This window comes from Staurois parvus, unplaced genomic scaffold (genome assembly GCF_062004578.1).
Source record: "Staurois parvus isolate SC_StPar_1 unplaced genomic scaffold, SC_StPar_1.0 ptg000634l, whole genome shotgun sequence".
Classification (NCBI taxonomy): Eukaryota; Metazoa; Chordata; class Amphibia; order Anura; family Ranidae; genus Staurois; species Staurois parvus.
Window position 1 is genome coordinate 15,322,557 of NW_028318430.1, and position 18,963 is coordinate 15,341,519.

At 41.1% G+C, this 18,963-nt stretch overlaps 1 protein-coding gene across 1 annotated transcript in view; it reads left to right on the forward strand.

Annotated features, from left to right (window-relative positions):
* Positions 1 to 6,299: 6,299 nt before the first annotated feature.
* The window catches only part of NALF1 (NALCN channel auxiliary factor 1), a 548,100-nt gene continuing 535,436 nt past the window's right edge, over positions 6,300 to 18,963 (forward strand). Inside the window, exon 1 of the mRNA XM_089693604.1 lies at positions 6,300 to 8,387. Coding sequence (XP_089549730.1) covers positions 7,650 to 8,387 — 738 coding nt within the window. The 5' untranslated portion in view covers positions 6,300 to 7,649. The remainder of the gene's footprint in view (positions 8,388 to 18,963) is intronic.

The window sequence follows — 18,963 nt, forward strand, 5'->3', positions numbered from 1 at the left end:
TTCTCCCCTCTATGGTTTATCACATTTTCACCCACACTAAGTTCGCAATCTCCTGAGCATACCTCTCAAGTATTCGAGGCCCTGCTTCATCATTCCCAGCTAAATAGTGGGAATTTGTTTTATCTAATATTCGCTTGTTTTTCTTTTGATTATACATTTTATTGTGAACATTGTTCGTACTATATCATGTAACACGTTGTGATAAATTGTTAAAAATTTCTTCAATAAATATTATTTGAATATAAAAGTTTACAAATAAATAATTGTTCTTCATAAATTTAGGCCGAGATGTATTCTGCTACATGTCTTTGGTGAAAATAACCCAAATTAGGATGTATTTTTTAGTTTGTAGGAAAGTTATAGAGTTCACAAACTATGGTATAGATCTGAATATTGATCAGTCCTGAAGTACTGACAGCCAATCTAATTTCTTGAGGTCCAAGAATGTCAGAATAGTACAGATATCCCCAAATGACCCCTTTTTGCAGAGTAGACAGTCCGACGTACTTCATAAGAGGCATGGCGAGTTTTTTGAAGTTGTATTTTTTGTCATAATTTTTCGGAAAATGAAAAAATTAAAAAAATTATTTTCACTATTTTTTTTTTTTACATACTGTCACCAGTGCAGTACAGCGTCTTCATATAACTGGCATGGCGGTGAACATGGACACTGACTGGTGACAGTATGAAAAAAAAAAATATATATATATATATTTTTTTTTATTATATTTAATTTTTTATTACATTTTTTTAAAGATTTTTTTTTCATATTTTACTATGACCAAAGTAGTACAATGTTACCATAGTAACATTGTACTACTTTGGGGGAGTGATCAGTATTTTTTTTTTTTTTTTTTTATACACAGTTTGCTTATAGCAAAGAATTACTTTGCTATAAGCAAGCATTTAGCTGAATGAAATCGATTCATTCATTTTTTTTTTTTTTTTTTTTTTGTGCTTAGCTGTGATTTGGTCACAGCTAATCACATGACATGTGCATGTGACCTGCTGTGACCATTCACAGCTAGGCACTAGTATACAATGGATGGCATCATGAATGAAGCCATCCATTGTATACAACTATCATGTGACCTGCTGTGATTGGTCACAGCAGGTCACATGGTACCAGCTACGGGAGCCGGTACTCGGATCTGTCATCGGCCGTGTCCGAGGTGCACGGCCCGTGACAGATCCCGCTGCTGCGCCGCTCTGCTGTGCCGCTCTGCTGTGCCGCAAACTGCGCATGTGCGGGAGCACGCCAAATGGCGTGCACCCGGAATACAGGAGCGCATTTCAAGCCGCCAAACGGCTATTGGCCGGGCGGCTAATGGTTAAACCAGCACATCTGACACCAACAACCATGCCACGTTCAATGTCACCTAAATCCCTTTTCTTCCCCATACTGATGCTCAATTTGAACCTCAGCAAGTCATCTTCACCACATCTACATTCCTAAATGCATTGAGTTGCTGCCATGTGATTGGCTGATTAGCAATTTGTGTTACCAGGCAATTGAACAGGTGTTCCTAATAAAGTGGCTGATGAGTGTGTATATATATATATATATATATATATATATATATAACTTTTTACATCAGTGCAGATTTTGTCTCATTAACACAGTGGGGTTAATATACTATAGCTGGTTCACTCAGAATCTCGTGCACTTCTGCGTGGAAACCAATCAGCTTCCAGGTTTTACTGCTAAAGCTTATTTGAACAAACTGAGGTTAGAAGCTGATTGGCTACCATGCAAATAGAACTTTCTTTCTGTGGTACTTGATCACCTCTGCATTTTTTTATTTTTGCTTTATAAACAAAAAAAGACCAACAATTTGACAAACTTTTTTTTACTTTTTGCTATAAAAATCAAATTTCGTCATAAATTTAGGACCAAAATGCATTCTGTCGCGTCTTTGCTAACAAAAAAATATTCCCAATAAGTGTATATTAATTTGTTTACATGAAAGTTATAGTGTCTACAAATGGCGGTATATATAGTGGAATTTTTATTTATACTAGTAATGGAGGTGATCAGCGACTTATAGAGGGACTGTGGGACTGTGGTGGGCATTCTGACACTGGTTGGGAACTGAATAACTGCCACTGACATCCCCAATGATACTAATACAGTGATCAGTGCTAATAAAAAGCACTGATACTGTACTAATGACACTGGGCAGGAAGGGGTTAACATGTGGGGTGATCAAAGGGTTAACTGTGTGCTTTGTTTTACTAGGGAGACATGCTGCTGTGTATTTCGCTGCTGTACAGAGAGATACAAAGCAGCATGTCCATGCTGACAGGAGAGAGATCTGTGTTGTTAACACCCACATCTCTCCCCTCTCAGCCCTACCAACGATCACCAGGTCCCAGCCAGGATCCGGTGATTGATATCCCCATCAGCCAATAGCGGCGCGGGTTGGACGTGTGCGTACACGCACGCCCCCTACCCAGAAATGCAAATCATGTATATATACGTGATTTTATGCAGCACTGCTGCCCTGTAACAGTACTTCTGCTATAGGGCGGAGGGCAAGTGGTTAATGAGACAAAATCTACACTGATGTGGAAAAAAAATTGATATTACATACATATATACAATCAGGGGCATCTTTAATGCAGGGCAAAAGGGGAAGCTGCCCTGGGCCCTGTCATTGTTGTGGGGCCAAAAGCAGCTGCTACTTCAGCCTATGCTGCCTGGGAACATCTGGAGCAGGGATCAGTGGGGGTAAAATTCCAGCACCATGCTACAGAGAGTGCATGTGGTGTGTCAGCATTTTCAGGCTGACACGATGGAGGACAGCCCGATCCTCTGCTCTGCCTATTACTCTATAAACCCTGCTCTGGACTCCGCCTTGTTCCTTCCTCCTGGATTGCTGCAGTTCCTACCTTGTCCTGTGGATGGAGAAGGGGGTGGTAGCCAGGGGCAGATTGACAACTCATGGGGCCCCCGGGCAATAGGGGATCACAGGGCCCCTGTGTCCTCGCCCACACCCAAAAAAAGCCTATGAAAGGTACCAGGGGCATCTCATGGGGCCCCCTACTGACCCTGGGCCCTCGGGTAGTGCCCAAGTTCCCCAATGGTCAGTCCGCCCCTGGTGGTAGCACTGCTGAAGAACATAACTCTGACAGAGTTTTTCTAGCCATGTGGAGTCGGGTCTGGAAAGCTCTGTGGTATGGGGGGCAAACAGCAAGGTAAGAACTGTGGCAAGTTTCTTATTTTGCTGACAGTGCTTTGCATCTCCTCTCCCAGCCCTGCAAAATAAATCTGCTCTCATGTGATGCTCTGCAGGGCTGGGAGGATGGAGACAGGCATGATGCTCTGCAGGACTAGAGACAGGTGTGATGTTCTGCAGGGCTAGGAAAGGGAAAACAGGTGTGATGTTTTTCAGGGTTAGAGACAGGTGTGATGTTCTGCAGGGATGAAGACATATGTGATGTTCTGCAGGGGTGAAGACAGGTGTGATGTTCTGCAGGGTTGGGAGAGGGAAGAAAGGGGTGATGCTCTGTAGGGCTAGAAGAGGGGAGACAGGTGTGATGTTCTGTAGGGCTGGAGACAGGTGTGATGTTCGGTAGGGCTGGAAACAGGTGTGATGTTCTGTAGGGCTGGAGACAGGTGTAATGTTCTGCAGGGCAGGAAGAGGGGAGACAGGCGTGATGTTCTGCAGGGAGAGGGGAGACAGGTGTGATGTTCTGCAGGGCTGGAGACATGTGTGATATTCTGCAGGGGTGGAGACAGCTGGGATGTTCTGAAGGGCTGAAGACAGGTGTGATGTTCTGCAGGGCTGAAGACAGGGGTGATGTTCTGCAGGGCTGAAGACAGGTGTGGTGTCGCCTTTTAATTCTCAGTGAACTACACTGGTGCTGTTGAGCGCTGTGGTAGTTAATTGATTCTTTCTGTCAGTGTCAAACTGCCTGCTCATACATCGTACAACATACACCAATAGTCTGAAGGAGACCTGCATGGCAACAGGCGATCAGCTGGTGCAATGCTTTCTGGGTTTCTAAAACAAAAATAGTAAATTCAAGGTTTTTTACCTGCAAAAAAAATGTGCATTTATTATTTTTTGTTAAAAGGTGAATCATTATCATTTAACAACCCCCCCTCCAATGTTTGCAGGGGGTCAATGTGTATAGGGAACTGTTTGCACAGAGGGGGCAATGTGTACCAGTGGAAGGTAGGGGACAATGTGTGCAGGGGACTGTGGTTGGGGGATTTGTTCAGAGGAAAGCAGTGTGAACAAAGAGAAATGTTTGCAGAGGAAAAGGAAGGCAGTGTGCAGAGGGTGTGCAATATGTAGGGAAGAACAGTGTGCAGGGGAAAAGGGGACTGTGTGTATAGTTGATGAATTTAATTTGGGCTATAAATCTCAGGTTTCTTCATTGTTTCTGTTCAGAATTTACATATTAAGCAATGCCCAATATTCATTTTAATCCAACCAAGCCCAAGAGGACAGTGGGGTGGGGCCAGCAAAATACACCTTCTCCTGTGTAGACAAAAATCCTTGCAATGGCCCTGCCTCTAGCAACCAGTCAGTGAACATTAGTGACCTGCTGTAACCTCTAGTAACCAATCAGTGAGTGGTAAAGATGTGCTGTAACCTCTAGCAACCTATCAGTGAACAGCAATGATCTGCTGTAATCTCTAGCAACCAATCAGTGAATAATAATGATGTGCTATAACTTCTAGCAACCAATCAGTGAGCAGTAATGATGTGATGTAACCTCTAGCAATCAATCAGTGAGTGGCAATTATGTGCTGTAACCTCTAGCATTCAATCAGTGAGTGATATTGATAAGCAGTAACCTCTAGTAACTAATGATGTGCAGCAACGTCTAGCAACCAATCAGTGAGCGGTAAGGATATGCTGTAATCTTTAGCAACCAGTCAGTGAGCCTGGACCGATCAGTGTGGACCAGTTCTTTATATTTACATTGTTATAATTTTGTGAGACAAGTCTATGTGTGTATATTTGTTTTTTAGGATGTTGAGGTGGAGAGCAAAATTGCATGTAAGGGGGCAAGAATATGAATGCCCACTGTCCAATCAATATTAAAGACAGCCCTGTATACAATATATATATATATATATATAGCTTTGGTGTGCCGCACAAATATGGTGTTCTACAGCACAAAGAATGATATAGGCCTCTTGCACACAGGAGTAAAAAATGCTAAGTTTTTTTTACTGATCTGGAATGAGCTACAGAGCTGCATTGTTGTCTATGGGATAATGCACACAGCTGAGTAAAGCATCGAGTACAGAGCTGTTATAAAACAAAAATAGAATATTTTACATTTGAGTGCAGTAATCTACAGTACATACATATGCACGTTCACTCATCTATAAGCATGTTTACATGAGTATAGTACAACAATGGCAAAAATGATGAATTTTACTCTTCTTTACACTAATGCGTCTTTACTTGACTATTCTCGACATTACTCAGGTCATTACCAGGGGCAGACTGACCATTTGGAAACTCGGGCACTGCCCGAGGGCCCGGGGTCAGTAGGGGGCCCCATGAAATGCCACTGGTACTTTTTTCATAGCCTTTTTTGAGTTTGGGCAAGGACACAGGGGCCCCATGATCCCCTATTGCCCGGGGCCCCATGAGTTGTCAGTCCGCCCGTGGTCATTACACGCAGTTTTTGTTCACTCAACAAGTCCCTGTGTAAACATCAGTAAATTATGACACCAGTCTGCAAGGGGCCTTCAATAAAACAACTTTGCATTTGTGTTTTCAACCTTCTTTGTCCTACGAGTTCCCACTGTATCTTGTTAAAAAAGAAGATAACGTATCTTTTTAAATAGAGTTATTTGATTATTGGAAAGGTTTTTTTCCTTGCCTTCTTGCTCACCTTTCATGACCTTTGGATGATGTATAAGGTCACTTCGGGGGTTTTAAAATGTTGGCTAACAGGAGGATGGTATAGTGCTGTATTGGCATGCCTGCAGTACGGGGGAGTACACCATGAAGCCTGGGCAATGTATGTAGTGAAGCTGGGAAGTCAGGAGTCATTGGCATGCGTATCAGAGCTGATTTAGAAATCCTCCATTCATGTAAAGCATAGTGATCAGAGCCTAATCACAGCTCCAGCTTAGCACTTGGGAGAAGAATGTGCATGAACAGCAGCAAGCAGCAGCGGAGCAATTTGTATTGGAATGCGACAAGCTGGGAGAGGGGCTTTCCCCTGCTCATCATTTGTGCTTTTCCTCTAATTTCCCCAGCGTTGTCACTCAGCCACTAATCTCTTTCATCAATAGCGTCACAGCAGAAAGAAAGTCAATCGGCTAGCCTGCTGCTCCTTACAAAGTGCTGAGGAAACAAACCTGTTAATAAAAAAAAAAGGAAGCCAAACACACACAATAATAGATCATCCTGACAACAACCACGCAGCAGCAGCAGTAGATCTCAGGCATGACATGAGGATGTCTTGCACAGCCCACCGATCGCCTTTCTCCTCCCGGTGATAGAACTGTTGCTTGTGTGTAGTAGTACTGCTGTTTTTTTTTTCTCCTGTTGATGGAACACTATGAGGCAGTAGAGAATTGGACTGCAGCAGCAAGCAAGCAGATGCTGCGGAAGTCTCTGGACAACTTGAAAGAAGGGAAATCTGTAGCAAAAATGACTTAGTTTTTTTATAGGTGAACTTAGCAGGTGATGTCCAGTTGTCACCCCACCCCCACCCCTGTCACCAGTGAAGCGGATCCATTCCATAATGTAGATTTATGAAGCTGCCTTTCCATCCATCATCCTTGTAGATGGCGTGTTTAATGGCACATCCTCCAGAGAGAGATGGCTTGGGAGCGCTCCCGAGGGAGCTGAAAACTTCTTGGCAGCCATGCATCTGAAGGCCAACGCTGCTGTAGAGCAAGAGAGTGAGCAGGCAGCTCCGGTCATCCGCCAGCCCCATGTCCGATGTGGAATAGCCCGATTGCAGCAAGTTGATGAGATGCGGCGGCTGCTGCCTGTATGATTTCTGTGCTGCTTCTGCTGCTACTGCTGCCTCCACCTCCTCTGCTCCTCTCTCTCTCTCTCTCTCTCTCTTGCTTCTCCCTCCAGCCCAGCGCTGCCAATGCGCCAGGATAGAGAGATCTCGGTGCCGGGGATGACGCAGAAGAGCGAGCTCCCCCCAAAAAGTGTTACAGGACGAAGATGGCGGCAACTTAGCACAGGACCAAGATGACTGTGACCATCGGAAGGCAAAAGCCAGGCTATTCCGCCAAGGAGAAGACGCCCGGCTGAAGGAGCAGAGCAGCAGCAGCCCAGCGTGCCGTGCTGCAATCTGTGTCAGGAGGAGGAAAGGGGAAAGGCTCTGCGGAAAAAGCGGAGCGCTCGGCACGGACAAGAGGCATGCAGTCAGTGGCAAGTAGCAGCATTGTGTGTCTGAGCGCTATGGAGAAGAAGCGCGATGTGCCCGTACCTGCCTTCCTGTCTTTATTCCCTCTAATTGGATGGATCTAGCTGATCAGCGGCACTGCGAGAAGAAGAAGAAGAACAAGTCCCATCGTGTGCCGTCGGCAAAACGCCGTCCAAGGCAGAAAAAACAAGGCAATCCATCCTCAAGTCAATGAATATTGGGGTCACACTGGCAAAGGAGCCGTCACGGTGGAGTCGGCCAGGGCAGCGCCTTCCCAAAATATGACCAGGGGTGCTTGGATGTGTCGGCAGTTTGATGACAGCTCCAAAATCTGCTTCGCACCCCGGGAGAACGAGAAACCTTTCACGGATTCCGAGAGGGCTCAGAAATGGCGACTGTCTTTAGCATCCCTCTTGTTTTTCACAGTTCTGCTCTCTGATCATTTGTGGTTCTGCGCCGAGGCGAAATTGACAAGGACCAGAGACAAAGAGCAGGGCACCTTAATGTCACCTACTAGCATGGCTGATCCATTGCCATCACTGGAAGGACCTTCACTCTCACCTACCATTCAATCATCTCAAGAGAGCCTTAGCCAAGGCAAAAAAGCTATTTTTCTAGGAAATTCTACCAAACCTCTGTGGCCGCCACAAGCCTGTCCCCCACATAGTCCATCTGGCCGATGTTTGGTGGTGGACGATGCTGAGTCTGTCTGTAGGAACTTGAGTGAGGGGCCATGGAAGGAGGAAGCCACTCACTACAACTTGAGTCATTTGTACCTACCCTTTTGTAATTCCTATACACTTTGGGATTTGTTTTCTGGCTTCTCCAATCCGGACACGTTGAACTGTAGTGGGGACCTGATGGAGAATGGGGATGTAGCTGGTTGCAGGCAATGTGTCCAGGCTTATAAAGGCTACGACCAGCACGCTCAGGAGAAATACCAAGAATTTGAAATTTTGCTACAGAAATATTTACAATCGGAGGAGTATTCGGTCAAATCCTGCTCTGAAGACTGCAAGGTAGGACAACTGGCTTCTCCTCCTTACTTCCTATAGGGGATGTAGCTGCTGGCCTAACGTTGAAGTTGGCTCTGGTTGAGGATGTCCAGGGACTGACAGCAGATACTTATCACTTGAGAAAGTCATTATGTACCTTCTCCTATTCCATATGGATGTGCTAGGCTTGACTTTGGCCTCAACTCAGCTTTTTAGCATGCATTGTTGTCATGGTCTGCAGAATCTAGACTGCCTTCTCAGTTCCATCCTATGCCATTTTAATGGATCTTCCATCATGGATTGCAAGTAATGATTCTGATGCATTGGTGCACTTAGAGGGCAAACTGCAGGTTAGATTAAAGATCACTGCACTGGTTTACAGGTGGTATGCTTGTGATTTAAAAAGATAGGCACTAGCTGTTTATGACTTTGGTTGTATTAGGGTCTGCCTTCACTGATTGTCTTCTCCTTGTGTATCTCTAGTGTGAAGAGCTTTAAAGAATGTATTATGATGATTAATAAACACAGGGACTTCTTGAGTGGTGGGTTTGCAGTGCTGCTCAATATGCGATATGCAGACTGTCACAATAGGTCTTGAACTCTATAGATCTGCTGTTCTGTGGATTTACAGTTCAGTGCTCCTGCAAGAAAAAAACTGTTGCAGAATTTCTAAAAGCTGTGATTTTCCTGCCTGTTGTAATACATGACTATGTGGCATTGGTGATAAGCAGATTATCCGAAATGTCCTTACCACCTATTAAGATCCTTGAGGTTGTCAGTGTTTTGATACAAAGGTGATAAGTTGGCATTTGTAATATAAAGGTAGTCTCAATTGTTTGCAGGATTCCTGTATTGATTGCGACAGCTGCGTATGTGTGTCTATGAGTAAACAGAAGCATGCACTCCTGTGTCACACTGGTGATCTAGAATGCACAGGCGGAAGGCCTGCTTACCAGAATGTGCTATCAAGCCTCATTGTAATTATAGGCACATATCAGTGCTTCATCAGACAGGCCTGTCTCTGGAGAAGTGTAGCTTACTGTGTGATTTATTAGACCGTTTCTATATAATTATAAATGACATTTTGTATTTGTTGATATTTTTCTATCCTGTTCTTTTAAGGTATTATTAGTATCTCGTATAATATTCCACAATGCGATATAACCAGTTCTCACATTTGCACTTGTTACCCATTACATATTTCATGCGTATTATTGCTATTTAACAGTTTATTGTGCAATTGGCCAACTAATGAGTGCGTCTAATCCAGTCCCCTGCTTATTGGAGCTCGCTCAATGTACTTGTATTGCTGCTTCTGCCGAGCGCTGTCCATGGTGCTGACAGGAGTTCAGGCAATGTGGTTGTATTGCTGAGCGCTGTCCATGGTGCTGACTGGAGTTCAGGTCATGTGGTTGTAGTGCTGAGCGCTGTCCATGGTGCTGATTAGAGTTCAGGCAATGTAGTTGTATTGCTGCATCTTCTGAGCGCTGTCCATGGTGCTGACTGGAGTTCAGGCAATGTGGTTGTATTGCTGAGCGCTGTCCATGGTGCTGACTGCAGTTCAGGCAATGTGGTTGTATTGCTGCTTCTGCTGAGCGCTGTCCATGGTACAGATTGGAGTTTAGTCAATGCACTTGTACTGCTGAGCGCTGTCCTTGGTGCTGAATGGTGTTCAGGCAATGCATTTGTGTTGCTGAGCGCTGTCTAAGGTACTGATTGGAGTTCAGGCAATGTACTTGTATTGCTGCATCTTCTGAGCGCTGTACACAGTGCTGATTGGAGTTCAGGCCATGTACTTGTATTGCTGCATCTTCTGAGCGCTGTACACAGTGCTGATTGGAATTCAGGCCATGTACTTGTATGACTGAGCGCTGTCCATGGTGCTGATTGGAGTTCAGTCAAAATACTTGTATTGCTGCTTCTGCTTAGCGCTGTCCATGGTGCTGAATGGTGTTCAAGCAATGTATGTATGTTGCTGAGTGCTGTCTAAGGTGCTGATTGGAGTTCAGTCAAAGTATTTGTATTGCTGCATCTTCTGAGTGCTGTCCATGGTACAGATTGGAGTTCAGTCAAAGTACTTGTATTGCTGCTTCTGGTTAGCGCTGTCCATGGTGCTGAATGGTGTTCAGGCAATGTATGTATGTTGCTGAGTGCTGTCTATGGTACAGATTGGAGTTCAGGCAATGTACTTGCATTGCTGCATCTTCTGAGCGCTGTACACAGTGCTGATTTGAGTTCAGGCCATGTACTTTTATTTCTGCATCTTCCGAGCACTGTACACAGTGCTGATTGGAGTTCATGCAATGTACTTGTATTGCTGAGTGCTGTCCATGGTCCTGATTGGAGTTCACTCAATGTACTTGTCTTTCCGCCTCTGCTAAGCGCTGTCTGTGGTGCTAAAAGTTCAGCCTATGAACTAAAATAAAGCTATCCATTATCTGGGAAGGAAGTGATCACTTTAGGTGTTTTATACTAATTTCCACCATAAGCAATAATTCAAAAGGTACTAAGGTTCTGTGGTAAAGCAGTCAAAAGCTGAAACCTTGCTTCACATTTCTAAACAGTTTTAAACAGGTTTAACGCTTTTATATGCAGATGTACTACATTTAAAGTTATTGTTGCTGCACCGTTGTCTGTTTTGCATGAAGGTGATGCTTAGTCTGCTTTTGGTTTATCTAATGCTGATTAATGAACATTGATGTCTGTTAATTTTAATGCACTAGATGACATTTCAATACAAATACCTCAATATTACAATTTTATTATTTTGTTTTGCATTGCTATAGGTTACTGAAAAGTAGTTTAGTCATGTGTGGGTCTTTATGTGTGCTTCAATTTTAAATGGGACTGCAATGAAGAATTGGATCATATACTAAAATGGCTACTTACTACAGTACAATACAACTTGTAAAATGCATCTGTAGGTCTCTTGCCATTACAAGAAGGGACACAAGGAGGTTTATTTACTAAAGCTGGAGAGTGCGAAATCAGTCTCACTTTTGCATAGAAACCAATCAGCCTCCAGGTTTTATTGCTAAAGCTTAATCAAACAAGCTGAGGTTAGAAGCTGATTGGTTTCTATGCAGAAATGAGCCTAATTTTGCACCCTCCAGCTTTAGCAAGATGTCCATTTTTGTAATTTCAAAGATCTGTTCCTTCCTCAGGTGAGGCTGCCTACTGAACTGCAACATCCTTCCTATGGGATTTTTATGAAATATTTATGAACATTTTATGAACTATTTATGCTACACAAGTAGACACCTTCACATACATCTAGGGGGTAGACGTTGATATATGTGGATAGTCCACCAGCACCGGTTTGTGCCATAATTTTATTTGTTGTTCGAGGTCTCTTGCCATTAAATCCCTTTGCTGACTGTAGTAACTCAGAGTGGCTCACATAAGTTAAAGACCACAGAATACTTTGTTAATGTGTGAAATGATCTTTATAAAAATATACAAACAAGAAATGATTATAATACAGGCCTCATCATTTGAAAAATACTTTTTGTTTTGCATTGGACTACAGTTGCATTTTTTCTGGTAAACAATAAACAGCTGATGCATGCCTGAACATATTCTACCTGCACAGTCACATGCAACATAAAAGCCTGCTGGTCCATTCATGCATAGAGCAGTAACTCATACTGGCCAGTTAGTAATCATAACTCAATGATTTCATTGTTTTAAACTGATAAAAAGCTAACATCTAATTAGCTGTTTTGTATTACTAAATTTTTCAATGTTATTTTTCTTCTTTGCACTGTTCTAGAAAGAGCCTGAGAACTGCATGAGAAATGAAAATAAGGAAAAATAATATGTAACAAAATATGTAATAAGAACTGTAGCCATGCCTTGGGCAAAGACTGTTTTCTGTTTATGATGTACAGCTTTTGCACGTTATTAAAAAAATCATAAATGCAATCTTTCTGAGATGCATTCATAATGCTGTTTTGGCATTCATACACCACCCTTTTGTGCTTGCCCTCATCTTTGGTTCCTTGTAATTATTTTCTAACTTTTTGTTGTATCCGGTGGCTTCTTTGAATGAATGTTGCTTTGAATTTGGATGATGTATGGAAAACAGTTATAGTAATTGCTTTTTTTTGGGTGGAAATAGTAAGTAGTGCAATGTAAATGTTAGAATGAAAGTCATTACAAAGTATATGGTGTCAGATGATGCAGTTTCAGCAGAAGCTGTTGCAGGTGACAAAATTTGGCGTGCTTTAAGGCCTCACTGTGTAGATTGCAGTTTTTATGGGAGTCATTTTCACAATGAATAGAACCTGTGTATTCTATAAAACATTAATTAATGTGCGGAGTTCCCTACATTTGTGTATACCTTTGTACACGATTGACAGGGAATACGCTCATTTTACCAGGAGTTAATACTATGATGTGCTTCTTTACTAAATCAAACCCATGCAGTACTGGACAACAGAGCAGTAAAATGAAGTTTCCTGGCATTAGTAAAGAGTTACTGCAACATGTCCTTGACTGTAATGACATAATTCCATTTCTTAAGTCTTAATTGGAACTACAGTTATATTTTTGCCAAGCAGTATATTATATGCAGGCAGTAATCATGTTAGAATCTCATAGTAGTACTAATGCTATCATCTATTTTTTTTTTTTGCTGTAAATGATATTGTAATATATGTTTTCTATCTCATAAAATTTGCATTGCTGTATTGTTAAGCCATGCTCATAGTCTCTTATGTCTGTGCACTCCTTCCACTTTTATCGGCTGAATGTATCATTACCACATCATAAAGCCATGTTTATCTAAGAGTTTGCTGGATAGTTGGGTAAACACACACACACACACACACAACATACAAATAATAAATTATGCTTGTTGGAAAAGGCCAAAGGGTACGTGTTTTTTTTAGAATATTTATCTATAAAGGAACAGTTGGAAAAAACATACTTAAAGGCTTTTCTGTCCAGCTGTAGATTAAATTTACTTACAGGTAATTTGTCTATAAAAAAGGGACAAGTATCCTGAAAAGCAACTCTATGGGTCAATTATCAGACCTGGATGGAGAAATCATTTAAGACCATTGCCTTACCTTTTTGGTGATGGTAAAGAAATATGTCAGTTGACGTACTTCAGATCTTCTACCATTGTGTATTTCCTTGTGAAAACTGTATACATATTTTAGCATCCCCAGTTCCTGCTTTAAAATATATACACCAGATTTGTTTTCTCCCTCTAAATAGAGATTTTGACTTCTACCAATGCACATTCTTACCACAGTGTGCTCCTTCACCACCGTAATTAGAAAAGTACAAAAGGAGAATAGAAAGTAGGACATGACCTACCATAATTAGGACAACCTTTCATAACCCACCACCTACTGAGGATGGTTAAAAGTCATTGCTAAGCAACTTGTACCATTACATATGAAGCACCACTGAGGAAAAGAAGTAGTTATGGCTTCGGTAGAGATGCTCCATTTTAGTCAAGTGCAAGATATTAATTAAACTATATGATTTTTGGTAGTATAACAGGCTAAAAAATAATTGCCTAGGAATAGAATGCTTTTTGATAAACAGTTAATACTTAAAAACCATTAAAAAATTGAGTTTAGCATACAAATATACTATGCTGTTAGGCCCAGAAAGTTTATCATTGCTGTAATAATTTCAATATCAATATATATAAAATTTATACAATAAGTCATAAGACTTATTTAAAAAATCTGGAAGAGAGGAAATATGATGTGCTATCTATGGCAACCAATCAGCTTGGACCCTCACATTTTTAATGGTAAATGTAATGAGTCATCTCAAAGTCCAGGACACACCAAATGAACAGTTTTAATTTGCTCCACACTATAAACAAGGCCTAACATTTAACAGAAACTGTTGCTTAGTGCTCTACTCTTCTTTATATATATATATAGATATGCAAAAAATGTATCTGTATTGTGGACATGATGTTACTCAGGGATTAGTGAGGACTAAATGTGCAGCCTTTATGAATTTAATCAGGGGAAATATATAATTAGTAAATTGTATAATGGGCACTTCCATTATAATAAATTGGAAGCTGATATAAAAATTATAGTGTTGATATTTTATATGCCAAGTAATTAAATAATATGGTGTCTCTTTAGTTCAACTCAAATTTGTGTAATTAGATTGATTCACAATGACTGATCCAGTTTGCTTCTTGTTAATATAAAATGTAGCTTTGTTTTATATCCCTGTAAAAATACTTTGTAAAAGCTTTGTATTAAGTAGCTGACACTAATGTAATGTATCCCTGTAAACAAATTATAATAGTTAATTATGTTATATTAGGATAACATTCTATAGTAAATGAGTTTTAAAAATGAAATCACAAATAGCAATATTTAGAGTGTTTTATTACAAATTATCTTTATTAGGTCAGAACTGTCATGGGATTTAGTCATCTATTCCTCTTAGCAGCCAATTAGTCATAAACTGGGTGCAGCTTATTTGAAGCAGTAATTTGCCTGTTGTGTTATGTGAATGTTTTATATGATTTAGAAACGTATGTTATCTGTATAACATATATAATGTTGGATTTGTATAACTAATGTGACATTATTTTTGAATGTGATGTTAAACCTGAAAATAACAACCTTAAGGCCCCTTTCACGTGGGCAGACTGATCGGGTCCGCCTATCAGTGTTTTATGTGGATCCAACTGGACCCTCCATTCACCTTTATGGAGCAGCGAGTGTAAATGGATATGTGTCCATTTGCACCCACCCACATTCAATCTGTCTTGCAAATTGGATGGCAATCAAGTGTAAATGGACAGGTAGTCTGTTTACATCCAACTACCCATAGTGGAGAGTGAGCTGTGCCTATGTCCACTCTGCATAGGCAGAGTGGACATTGTCCAGCCTTCCACCTGCTCAGCAGGGATTTGCAAACAGATCCCCTGCTGAGTAAGTTAACTCCTTGCAGAGTCTGCCCCATGTGGAAGGGGCCTTAGTTTAACTGTGGACAAAATTACATGTATGATACATTCTGGCACTAGTATTAACACAGCAGTTTTTGTTTTTATAAGTCTCCACCATAACATAGCCTAATCCTGTTGATCCTGTCAGTAAATCCATTATTTATCCATTTCCTTTAATTGGGTGACACCACTGTTCATTCTGCAATGAAATCACCAAGCAGCATTTCCACCTTATGAACAGGATAGTCTTAGATGGACATGTAAACAAAAATTGTGCAGCTTATTGTATAATTACCGGAGTGAGGATAAATTAACTCCTGTATGCATGTGTGGGAGTTACAACTACCACACCAGACAATCAAGATGACCGAAGACTACAATGTCAGCACAGACAAGGGAGCTTGCAGATGTCGCATCACTTGTGCAGAGATGAGTATAGGCATAATTTAATTTCACTATAAATGACAAACAAATTTAAGACCAACCCTCGCTAACATTTTTTAGGCACCTCCAGCGACTGTTTTTTTTGTTGTTTTGTGGAAAAAAGGTTTAACCACTTCCACTCCCTCCTGCTGACCCTTGAACTGAGCTTTAATGGCATGAGGCAGGACAGACTTCCCGATTACATGATCACTGTGATTGGCTATAACAGTGGTCAAATGATCAGGAGCCTGTTCCATCAGCTCTCAACCATACACAGAGAACAGATGCTGTCTTAGTGCTAGTGACAGACTGCAGAAAAAATTTACATTTTGATTTTGCCTATAGTTACACTTTAGGCCTCAGCCACATCAGATGTGGTGCGGCAAGTATTGTGCACAAACATGGTGTCTGGATGCTGGCTGTGAAATAACATATGACCACCAGCGGACAGCTGTGGCCACTGTCAGCCTGCCATTGCTTTGTATAGGCTTCTTGGCTGTGGCTGCCGCACAAACCTGGGCTCCTTGGTGCATTTGTTTCACAACATACTTGCTGCTCCACAGCCTATTTAGCCCTGTGAATGAGGCTCTAAAGCTGAGTGGGTCTATAGACAAGTAGCAACTCTGATAAAATACAGTGGAATGTGAGAATAAGTAGACTACTTATTATATCCACAACACATATGATGGCTTGGTGTATTGAATTGCCATTAATAAATAATAGCATTGTAGCACACAATACAGTGTAACATATGATCTTGCATGATGTGGGAATGCACAAGGCTAAAACACAAATTTGTTCTACAAATAATACACAATTTAGCAAAGTTCACAATCTCTCTGTATAACTGTGTTTCATTCGACGCACAAAAAATTCCATAAATCCACATCAAATGTGCTCCAACTGTGTTATCAAACATCACCTTCAGAAAGGCTCACTCAGCAGAAGGGATGTACCTCAAATTATTAATATTACTCTATTAAAATTGTATTTATACTTATAGCTTTCCCTCATTGAGAGAATTTAAAATTATAGAAAGATATCCTTTATAAAAATAATTGGGTATTCCTATCTGAATGTTTTTTCCCTATTAGGGATCTGGCGATAACAATGAAATTTTACATCTGACCTTTATAATTTGAAGTCCACCCCATCTGGAAAATGAGCCTTTCTGAAGGTGGTGATGGATAACACAGCTGTAGCAGATTTGATGTGGCGTTCAGAACATATGCAGTGCTGTGGATAATTTTACCCGGTTAAAGGTGGGGGATTTATTTCCAATGACATTGTTTGTAAGGTGTACAAAACACAGTTACACAGAAAAATGTAGTGCTGGTTGTGTATATGGATATAATATTATATATATTTAGTCACAGCTGCTTTCACATTATAAGGGTTTATAACAATTGATGATTTATTGGATAGAATGTTTGTAGAGGATATATTTAGGCTTCTTGGCTTTCACTTTGCATTTCTACCCATTCATAGCCTCCAAAATAATATTATATGCACATAAATGGAGCATTGAATAAAATATACCAAGAAATGCTGTGCTGCCAAGACAGCAAATAAATAAATATAAATATAATCACAACCTACTGTCATGTTTTGTATATTTTGTCTAATTATGTGTGGGAATACATGTTTAATGCTAACAGGAGCTGATAGTTTACACAGAATTATTCAAAAAGAGTTGGTATTTTGGCAAAATTTTATAACATCGAACAGTTTTTGTCTATGTTACACATTGTAGTTTTGAATGTATGCTGCTATATCTGGGATAGCAAGGAGCAGGCAGAGGGACATGCCCCTTTTGGTGACAATGACCTTACAGAAAGTCCCTGAACCTGGAACCAGTATTCAGATATTTTGTATTCTGACTTCACTACTTCACTTGTTGTGTGCTTCTTCTTGATCTGTTGCTTAGAAAGTATTATATCCAGAGAAGTGGGATGATTTTAGAAAAGGGTCAGAAATGGCGGTCCCACATTTCTCTTATTTCAAGTTCACAGCAATTACTCATGTTTCACAATGCAAACAACATGGGAAATCAGCTCTAATGCAGATCATGTGTGTTCTTGGACATATTCCCCAAGACTTAGCTGATTCAAACTTTACTGTTTGCTGAAGAATACACTGTAGCATTGTGGGTTCATGATGGACAATCTAGAACATATACAGTATATGTATTACAAAAATTGTAGGTTCAGCCACAGTTGTAAATGTATGAGAAATGTAATAGTAATAGATGTGCCATTGTTCAATGTTGTTAGAATATGTTATACACCCTATTTAGGGAACCTGCGGTTGGCAGTTTGGGGCCTACTTGATGGTTAGTATTGAGAAGTGTACCAGGAGAGCATGCATAGGGCTTATAAAGCATAACACAGCATAACACCCTTAGTCCTTTTTCACATGGACAGCTAGGGCATCAAAAACCATTAAATTTGGATTTACTATTCCCCTCACTGCTCACCTAAAACATAACATGGAAGCCAGAGGGTCTGTACACATGCGGCAGCTATGATGCTCTGCTTTTACCTGCAGCATATTTAACTTGGCATACTGAGTTTGACAGGTAGCATTAGCTTTCAAATGTTCCTATTTAAGTCAATGTGGCCCCATCAGCTAAATGGTTGCTTGTAGCATGATTTTTCTATACAAAAACACTACCGCCAAAGAAACGCAAAAAAAAAAAAACATGCATTCAAGAGAACACCTAGAAGCCACTGTTCTGCCACCATCTTAAAAGTGATTCATTACATACTGCTTTTCATGGGGTGCTAGAAACTGCCATCCATGTGAAAGAGGCCTTATAGCCTTGTTTATCACAATTGTGATGGTGTTAGGCCCTCCTTCTGTGCCAGTATAGGCAGAGGTTACACAGTATTCTCCAGGATACTGCCTGAGGGCCTACAGAGTACTGTGTCTGAATGGGGAAGACTGGGGTTTCAGTTTTCTCCAGGTTTTCTAAACCTGGATCAGTTTCTGGAGTTTGGAGAGATTCCTTACCCACAGGACTAGAAGAGTGGGGACAGCTGAGCAAGTCTAGAAGACTGAGAGAACTGAGGTGGCTAAGAGAATCTAGGGTACTGAGGGAGTCTAAGTCTTGGAGGAGCTGGGGTGGCAGGAGATCCATATTGAAAGGTCAGGGACTGGCCCTGTGCAACTGGATATAGTAACTAAAGGCTGAGAAGGCCACGAGAGCCCAAAGATATGGGAGAGCTACATCTGAAG